At 35.3% G+C, this 10,204-nt stretch overlaps 2 protein-coding genes across 2 annotated transcripts; one reads left to right on the top strand and one right to left on the bottom strand.

Moving 5' to 3' along the window:
- Window positions 1–788: 788 nt before the first annotated feature.
- On the top strand, window positions 789–3,110 carry LOC147392664 (flotillin-like protein 4). The gene is made up of 2 exons (XM_086454914.1): window positions 789–1,868; window positions 2,468–3,110. Exons 1-2 carry the CDS (start codon window positions 942–944, stop codon window positions 2,984–2,986), a joined length of 1,446 nt encoding a protein of 481 aa, XP_086311040.1. The 5' UTR covers window positions 789–941; the 3' UTR covers window positions 2,987–3,110.
- A 4,792-nt stretch (window positions 3,111–7,902) lies between these two features.
- Window positions 7,903–9,829, bottom strand: G3PP5 (Major facilitator superfamily protein). The gene is made up of 2 exons (XM_086456708.1): window positions 8,764–9,829; window positions 7,903–8,644 (listed from the first exon to the last, which is right to left on the bottom strand). Exons 1-2 carry the CDS (start codon window positions 9,746–9,748, stop codon window positions 8,112–8,114), a joined length of 1,518 nt encoding a protein of 505 aa, XP_086312834.1. The 5' UTR covers window positions 9,749–9,829; the 3' UTR covers window positions 7,903–8,111.
- Window positions 9,830–10,204: the final 375 nt, after the last annotated feature.

Raw genomic sequence — 10,204 nt, 5'->3', positions numbered from 1 at the left:
CAGTCTTTAAAAGTTCATGATTTATATTTTATTTTAAAAGGTTTAAAACAAAAATAAGTTATATATATCTTTTGCCCCGAAGATTTAAATAATAAATAACCACTAAACTCCTAAATTTGATATACAGTTAAGAAATATATTATTTTTATTTTTATTTTATTTCTTCAATTTCCTTCAGAATTCTTAAAATTTTATGCTTTATGTTCACAGAGGATATGATCATGTTTTTACCATAATCACAAAATTGTTCAAATTTTTTAAAAAATTCATAAAAGTCTCTAAATAAGGGATTCGTCGATTAAATCGACAAGTCAATAAGGATTGATCGATTAATCATCAAATATGTTTATATTTTTACCATTCACCCGCAAAACTTTATATTTTTTTATACATTCTACTCTTAAAGAATAAGAAAGGATTTTTGGGTAGTGGATGATGATGGGTTTGGGTTAACTGTGCAGGACACTCGCGCTTCACCACTGCGTAGATGGCGATTCTTTTCGCTTATATCTCGAGGAAAACATATCACATCCACATCAGCATAATGTCTTTTGCAGTCACTTGAGCATTTAAAAAAATAATAAATAAAAAAAAAAGTTTGTATGACATTTAGCTTGAGATCTTATATTATCAAACCAACTTTTACTTATAGCACACCAACATAAAAAATCCGTTGAATTTTTTAAAGGAATGTTGTGTGTAAGTAAAAACTGGCGTGCCAATAGAATCTCTCTCTTTCTCTTTCTCTTCCTCTTCCTGTTGACAGCTTATCTCAAAGACAAGAAAGAAAGTCAATCCTCAAGAAACTCCAAAGTAAATACGACGCCAATATCAATAAACTTCCTTAAACACATAAACATCCTTCTATAAAAACCAACTCTAAAACCACACACATATCACACAAATCTAAAGTTGTAAACCTTAGAGACACATACATAGCCATGTATAGGATTGCAAGCCCATCTGAGTTTCTAGTAATAACTGGTTTCGGCATAGACGACATCAAACTATCAAAGAAAGCATGGATTCTCCCAGGCCAATCATGCACTGTCTTCGACGTCTCACCCGTAAACTACACCTTCGAAGTTCAAGCCATGAGTGCCGAAAAACTCCCTTTCGTCCTCCCAGCCGTCTTCACCATCGGTCCTCGTATCGATGATGAATCAAGTCTCCTTAAATATGCCAAACTCATCTCACCTCATGACAAGCTCTCTAACCATGTTAAAGAACTCGTTCAAGGTATCATCGAAGGCGAAACCCGTGTTCTTGCCGCATCGATGACTATGGAAGAAGTCTTTAAAGGTACTAAAGATTTTAAACAAGAAGTGTTTGAGAAAGTTCAACTTGAACTAAATCAATTTGGGTTGTTAATATATAACGCGAATGTTAAGCAACTTGTCGACGTGCCCGGTCATGAGTACTTCTCGTATTTGGGTCAGAAAACACAGATGGAGGCAGCCAATCAAGCTAAGATTGATGTAGCGGAAGCGAGGATGAAAGGTGAGATTGGATCGAAGCTTCGAGAAGGACAAACGTTACAGAATGCTGCGAAGATCGATGCGGAGACTAAGGTGATATCGACACAAAGACAAGGTGAAGGGAAGAAAGAAGAGATTAAGGTGAAGACAGAAGTGAAGATATTTGAGAATCAGAGAGAAGCTGATGTGGCAGAAGCGAATGCTGAGTTGGCAATGAAGAAAGCTGGATGGACCCAACAATCGCAGTTGGCGGAGGTGGAGGCAGCGAAAGCGGTGGCGATTCGAGAGGCTGAGTTGCAGAGGGAGGTTGAGAGGATGAACGCGTTGACTCGGACGGAGAAGCTTAAGGCTGAGTTACTGAGTAAAGCAAGTGTGGAGTATGAAACCAAGGTATGTTTGCACTTTACACTTTACATTGACTTTTCTCAGATGCAACGAAAAGCTGAATAGTACTGTCAATGGATCGGATTAGACCCGAATTCCGATCCAATAATTTTGATTGTGGATCATTGATTTGGGTTCTGATACAAATCCAATTTGGTACGCTATATGACTCGTAATGAATCAATCAATTATGTCCCATTTATATATTATATTATGACGACTCTTAATTTTTACTTATTATATCTTAATTTCTTAAATTATTTACCATTCCAATTAAACATTAAAACACACTCTTCAGGAAACAATTTCAGTAGTGGTTTACAATTACAAAGTATGCTCATATACAAATAATATGAATCTAGTAGAAAAGAAAACGAGAGAGTTTCTATAAGTACCCCAACTTCTATATCTTATTGATTATTCATCTTTATTTTTAATTGGGGTGTAATAAGTAAAAGTTCGGGTACCAACAACAACTCTCTAAGATAAATGCATATAAGAATCAAAGAAAAAAAGAAAAACCCAAAGCATCACACATGAATTTGTTTTTCTTCATCATTTAAAAAGATGAACATTTTCCTTACCATTAATTCATGAACATATAGGTACAAGAGGCAAATTGGGAGCTCTATAGCAAACAAAAGGCAGCAGAAGCAGAGCTATATGAGAAGGAAAATGAGGCCGCAGCACAAAGAGCAATTGCATCGGCATCTCTATACGCTCGTCTACAAATTGCAGACGGAGAATTGTACGCGAAGAAGAAAGAGGCCGAAGGACTAATGGTGTTGGCCCAAGCCCAAGGTGTATATTTACGGACACTTCTAGAAGCAATGGGAGGTAATTATAATGCAGTAAGGGACTATATGATGATTAATAATGGAATGTTTCAAGAAATTGCGAAGATTAACGCTGAAGCTGTGAGGGGATTACAACCGAAAATCAGCATTTGGAGTAATGGTAGTAGTGGGGAGAAGGTCGATGAAGGGGGGAGCGTTGGTTCGGCCATGAAAGAGGTTGCCGGGGTCTATAGGATGTTGCCACCATTGTTTAAGACTGTTCATGAACAAACAGGGATGCTTCCACCAGCATGGATGGGCACATTGACTGACTCAAATACTAATTGAAATGTTGGTACACATATTTGTATTAATAAGATCTATGTTATGTTCTGTAAGTTGGTTGTGATTTTGTTTGATTTGTTTTTGTTTAATAACTTTATCTAATAATAATAAATTCAGATTTGTATTATGTTCGTCTCCGTATGTCACATATCTTTGTATAAGTATGTGAGTGATATTAGGTTAATTTATCAAAATATACATTGAAAATTGATTAATTATTAAAATGGTGCATTATTCAAATTAATTCTGAACACATTGTTTTAACATTTTTGAAACTTAGTTTTTTTAAATCAAAAATGGTAAAAAATAAAATGAGCAGTGTTTTTTATTAATCCCAAGAAAATCAATACTTATCTCTAAGAAATCTGTGTATGACACTCACCATAAAAATTTTCTCATAAAATTTATTTGCTTGTCTCATTAACATAAAAGTACGGTATAAACTGCCTTTGAAAATGCATTGTGGCCCATTCAATCAAGTTTAATAACCTCATGATTTTCACAATATATATTATTAGTTAAATTAGTTTCATAAGTTATACTAGAAGTCACCCTAGTTAAAAAAATTAACGACCAAGAATCAATTATAAAAAACTATCAGTTAGTAATAAAGTTGATTGTATTTTTATGAAAAATCCTACGTTGACTGCCTACGACACTGCTCTCAACACTCGATGGAAGCATGGTGACAAAGTTGGGGTTCAGAAATAATTTAGTGATAGAAAGCTTGGAAAAAAAGTTGACAAAAGTTGATGAAGTGAGAAAAACATCGGATAAATTAAAATATAAAAATATTTTTTTTAAATATAACAAATGTATTTCATATATTAAATAATTAAAGAGAAGGAGTTATATGGACTGCCCTCTCTATGCACCACATGTCAATGTGGCACCCAAATACACCATTGGTGCCACTTGTATGTAAAGCATAAAATTTTATAAACTCTTAAAAAAAACGTAATTGAAAAAAGAGATTTTTAATTGTTGGATTTAAATTTTTTCTCACGATTGGATGCCTTAATTATTTGAACGTACTGTTTTCATCCAAAATTTGGATTTTTGATACCTTAATTGAGTTTTAGAAACTCCATTCTATCATAAAGGATTTAAGAAAGAAGAAGAAGCCATTTTCAAAAAAAATTTCAAACATTTTGAAGATGTATGTAAAAAAATAAAGATTTTTCACTTTTTTTTTTCTTCTTAATTTTTGGATGAAAATTGATTAATAATGATTTTTTTAGGTTGAAATCATTTAAACAAGTCATTATTTTAAGTTTTTAGTCGATCTTTTCATGTATTTTAGTCAAAAAACTTGAAAATTAAAAATGGGTGGGTCTTATTTTTTTTTTGATAAGTAGCAATTCATTCATAAACAAAACTAGGCCAGTCGAGATGACCGACCTAGCAAGACCTTACATCGGAGGACTATTCATAAGGAATACAACAAATCCCATTCCAATTAAAAATAAAATCCTTGAAGAAAACTCTCCTAAACTCTTTGAATACTTTGGACCAGAAAAAGATAAGACCCACAATGGATATAATTGTATCTCTACAATTTTTCTGCTTCCCCTCGAATATACGCCTATTTCTCTCAAGCCACACTCCCCAACAGATTGCAAATGGTGTAATACTCCACAACAATCTCTTTGTACCACCAAACGAATAGCAATTGAAGACCAACAATTGAAGAGTTCTTTTAATGTTTGTGGTAGACAGGATATAACTCCATACAAGTTCAAAAAGTGTGTCCATATGCCATGCGCAAACTTACAATGAAGAAGAAGATGATCCGAAGATTCTCCATTGTTCATACATAGCACACAGCAACTCGCCTCGCACAAACCATGACGCATCAGAAAATCCACCGTTTGAATTCTTCCTAAGGACACCGTCCAAGTAAAGAAAGCAACTTTACTTGGTACTCTAGGACCCTAAATCGACACGTGAGGATAAATTCGACAATAATTGAGTTCACCACTTTTTATTTTAAAAAATGATAAATTCGACAATAATTTAAAAAGCATCGAGCTCGACAGGATAGTAAATAAAAAGTGATGAACTCTACAGTAAAAAGCATCGAGTTCAATACTAAAAATTATGAACTTAACACTAATTAAAAAATGTCGAGTTCGATAGTAAAAATTATGAATTTGACAGTACAAGGGACCATTAAGAAAGAAAAGTTTGTTAAACTTAGGGATTATTTAGAAAGAAACCCTTCGACAAGGGTCCTTTACGTAATTTTCCCTTAAAAAACTTACATCAAACTCTAGTACAAATAAAAAAGCAAGTTCATCCGTTTAATAGTTAATCCTTGTTCGAATTGAACTCGGACTCCTACTAAGAAGATAATATAACTTGCTGTTCGGATTAGAAACTTCTAATCTGTACCGTTAGATTCACATTCGCATTCATAGTTACGGTGTGAGAAGGATTTGTTTGTGATAGTTAGTAATATAAATAGCAGACCTCACCATTTCCCACAAACATCTTCATTTCCACACTCATCAACCTCTAAATCTCTCTCTCTCTCTCTCTCTCTCTCTCACACACACACACACACTATTCATCATCAATGGCTACTGTTGTTCTTAGTAGCTCTCAATTCTGCTGCTTTAATGGAAGGAAACCAAGTAAAGAAAGGGTGGTTGTGAAATGTCCAAGGAGAAACTACTCCATGGGTCAGGTTACAATCCTCAAGCGTGGACAATTGCTTCAAGACTTCCTCATCATTAAGGACAACAACAACGTCGACTTCGACAAACAAAACCCGAAGAAGGGTCACAACGAAAAAGGTCTGAACCCAATCCCAAAACGCGAGAGCTACAAAAAAGATCATCGAAACAAAATGATGGTCGAGAAATGTCCAAGGAGGAATTACAAAATGGGTGAGGTTAGGATCCTAAAGAGAGGAGAAGAGTTAGAAAAAGAACTCATCATAAGAGACAATTTTTTTACTGGATCATCAACTTATAATCTCTCTCCATCTCCAAGTGATCTCCCATTTCCTTCATTTTTCTTCAAAAAATAATCCAAGACGAATCTGAACGTTATTACTGTCGATGGGTTGCTCTGTTTTTTTACATCTTCGTGAGGAACAAATTTTATCATCAAAGGAAAATCCATTTCGGATGGAAAAATGTAATAGTTTTGCTTCACATAACAGTTGGAACTTAGAACTTGGAAGTAGTTTTGGTTTATTTTTTCAGTTATTGTTGGTTGTGGTTCCAAATAGAGATATTGGCAGCTAGGGGGGTATTACTGGGATTTATAGTTCGTTAGTTTCTTTTGAGTTGTATTTTTTTTTCTTATACTTTTGTTTATGTAAGTTGGTTATTTGTTATTGGAGTTAATATATTGGTTTATATTTTTTCTTTAATAATTTTTTTAATACTATTTTAAAGCTTAATGATTCTATTATCTCTTATCTCCATGAAAAACATACGTGATTCCTACAAACTTCCATGAGAAAAGTGTGAAATGAGGTCAAGTCACTTCAGCATTATTCTGAAGGCTAATGATATTCTGAGTCGAGTGTTTTCATCCTGTTTGACATGGCAAAGGCATAAAACCATTGATCGATTTCTTGTGTATCCCAAAAAAACCGCTCAACGATTCTGTACCCTTGCCACATTAGACCGAGTGAAAATACTTGAGTTAGAAAATCATGGCTCTATTTTAAAGCTTAATGATTCTATTCTCTCTTATCTCAATGAAAAACATACGTGATTCCTACAAACTTCCATAAAAAAAGTGTGAAATGAGGTCAGGTCACTTCAGCATTATTCTGAAGACTAATGATATTCTGAGTCGAGTGTTTTCATTCTGTCTGACATGGCAATGGCAAAGGCATAAAACCATTGATCGATTTCTTGTGTATCCCAAAAAAACCGCTCAACGATTCTGTACCCTTGCCACATCAGACTGAGTGAAAATACTTAGTTAGAAAATCATGGCTCTATTCTAAGAAGCAGCTTCATCTCAAGTGATCAGTCCACTGCTCTAATTTCCCTACGCTTGGCATGCAAGTCGGGAAGGACCGACCATTCAATGGTCCAGCCTAAGAATTCTTCCAGGACATAGTCCAATACCCAATGTCATGAGAAAGAATCAAAGCTAGGTCTCTCAGTAGATTTTGTATTTGAAATACAGTGATGACCAAATATATTTTTTGATTATGAAGTGCAGTGGCCAAAGATATTCGATTCATAACGAGAAACCCAGTCAAACCCATCAACATATGAGTCGCTAATAATGATATTCCATAATGAAAAGTCAGACAGCTCCATCTGTTGAATAAGTGCTTACAATCACCTGTCTCCTTGTCTTTGACAAACCCAAATATCTGCACTAGTGAATTAGAGTCGGTTTGACACTGAGAACCAAATCATTAGGGCAGAATCATATTCAACACTAGGCTCATCCTTAACAAATAAATGATCTATTATTTTCGCACTTTTTCTTTTTAATTGATTACAATTGCAAGTACTCTAGCAATGCAAAAACGATACAATAGGAGAAATGAGGAGTCATGAATTGACAGAGAAGATTTGGTACTCCTTGTGAAATGTAAGATTGGGTCGGGATCCGTAGACTCATGAAAGGTGAACTCATATGTTCACACAATATCCCGACTGTGTATATGTGAGATCCAACAGTTGGGATAAAAGATGTATCCCGAGAATATATTCCGTTGGGTCTCATATATACATGGTCGAGATTGTGTGTGAACATATGAGTACACTTACATGAGCCTACATATAAACGCATGTGCGCACGTTAGTACGTATGCCTGCACATGCGTATGTATGAATGCAAGCACAACACACACATCCATATACACACATGCCTGGACGTGTGTACATACGCACGCATGCACACACACACACACACACACACACACACACATATAAATGTAAAAAATAAAAATAAAAAAAAAAAGTCAAAATAAGGATCACTACACAATTTAAACAAAGAAAAAGTGAGAAATAATGAACAAATGTATTGCAGCACTACATGTATTTGTATTTGTGTAATCAAAGAGGTAAAATAAGTATAAAGAATGAGGAACAAAAAAGCATACATGACTAATAGCCGAGCTACATGGTTTCCATCACTAATCTTGCTAATTGCGCCAAAACCATTTTCTGGCACTCATCTTGCTAATTATCTCAGCTTTTGCAAGGTGAATCAAGAACAAACCCGCAAGAAAAATTGAAAGAATAAGCATCGCAAAGACACTATTCCATCCTGTAGTCGAAATATATCCAGTTAGTAGGGGACCCAAAGCTGCCCCAATAGAACCAGTACCATCTATAATGCCACTAACAGTAGACAAAGCTCGGGAATTCCCTTTGATCGCGCTTTGTGTAGCAAGATCAGCGGAAACAGCTGTTGTAATAAGTGAGTAGGGGCCATTTACAAACAATCCAGATAGAAACATCAACCCAATGTTCATGTTATTGGAAACACTACCATAAATTCGATATAAAATAAGGGTGGGAATCGAGAACAAAAAGAATATAATTGAAGTAACAGCGCGAGCTTCAATTTTATCAGAAATGTAACCCGTTAAAATTCCACCAACCACTCCCCCGACATCAAATATTGTCGAAAGGATTCCCGCAGTTTTGTGAGATAAATGCACACCAGCAACAGCTTCAATTCCAAAACAAAACAAAGCCCAAGTGAATACTCACGTTATTGCAATCAAACAAAAAGTAATTTACGAGAATTAAATTCGAAAACTAGATTTTTTTTTTTACAATGATAGCTACCTGTATGCCTTATGTAGAAGGGCAACCAATACAGGAAAGTGTATGCCACAAGCTTAGAGAAAAATAGGCAGAAAGCATATGGTGCTACGCCCGGTAATCTCCATGCCTCAAGAAATCCAATTGCAAGCATTGAATCCGAAGGCCTGGATTCAAGAAGACCAACTTCATCTTCGTCCCCATCTCCGACTTTTCCCGAATTTTCAGTAAATTCATCTTGAGAATCCATCTCAATCTCCATTCCAGGAGCTTCGAACCCAATGTCTTTCGGATTCACAATCAAGAAAACGAAAACCAAAATTCCAATCAAAATAATCAAAATTCCAGGAAAAACAAATGACCAACCCCAACCGAATTCCAACACAGACGACGCAAGAATAGAACCGATGATATTCCCGACTGAAGTTTGCGAATTCCAGATCCCCATTATTAACCCTCTCTTTGATTTCCCAAACCAATTCCCAACAATTGCAACCACACAAGGCCATCCAATCGATTGAAACAATCCACTAAATATCTGAACCACTAAAAAAAACCCTAATTTATGAATTTTCCACCAAAATCCCAAACCAAAAGCTATAGTAGTAATTCCACTACCTAACATTCCAAAACTTAGAAAAATCCGAAGATCCATTCGATCACCAACATGGCCAGCAAAATACATACCGATCGCATACGCAGAAAGAAAAGCAAGATCAAGTTCTCCCAATCTGTGATTCCCAAGTTCTCCATCAAAAGGAGCCCAACCAACACCAATTTCGCTCGAATTTCGACCTAATTCAGAAAATTTTGACTCGTTTGATTGAATTTCGGAGCTAAGAACGCTTTTAACAATGCTTGGAGGTTTTCGAGAAGCGTGGAACGATGCGTAGGCCAAGAACGTGACGAGGAAGACTGATATCTGGTAGAAAACTATGCTTCTTTGGGAGATTCTAGTTGTAGAGAAAATATTGAAACTAGGAGCTAGGGTTAGGGTTTTGGTTTCCATCTTCGTTTTAGGGTTTTGTTTTTTATGATTTTGTTGCCATCGAAGAAGAAACTTTCAGTTTTTTTCAGGTACTGTAAGTTTTCTTGTCAAGTTAAACATTGAAAGCGTTGACGGTTCAGTTGAGTCGATCTGGTCCGGCTCGGTCTAGACGGTTTGATCCATCAGATTAGCCGATTCCAGAAAAATTAGAGCTGCTATTGGCACCCCAACTTTTACTTATGACAACCCAGTTTCTTAAATTATTTATCACATTCTATTTAAAGATTAAAACCAACCATTTAAACATTATAAAAGTTTGGTTTAACTAATTATTTCAACGTTACAAAGCGTTATAACACACTGAAACAACTTACAATTAGGATTATGTCCCATGTAAAATCTTAAATCTAACAAATAAAAATCTATAAGAGAGAGTGTATTTCTATTGACAGCCCAACTTTACTTATTCTCAACCTT

The sequence above is a fragment of the Akebia trifoliata genome, chromosome 10 (assembly GCF_017979445.1).
Source record: "Akebia trifoliata isolate Shusen 1 chromosome 10, ASM1797944v1, whole genome shotgun sequence".
NCBI lineage: Eukaryota > Viridiplantae > Streptophyta > Magnoliopsida > Ranunculales > Lardizabalaceae > Akebia > Akebia trifoliata.
Note: the sequence above shows the minus strand (reverse complement) of the source record. Positions and strands in the feature narration are given on the sequence as shown.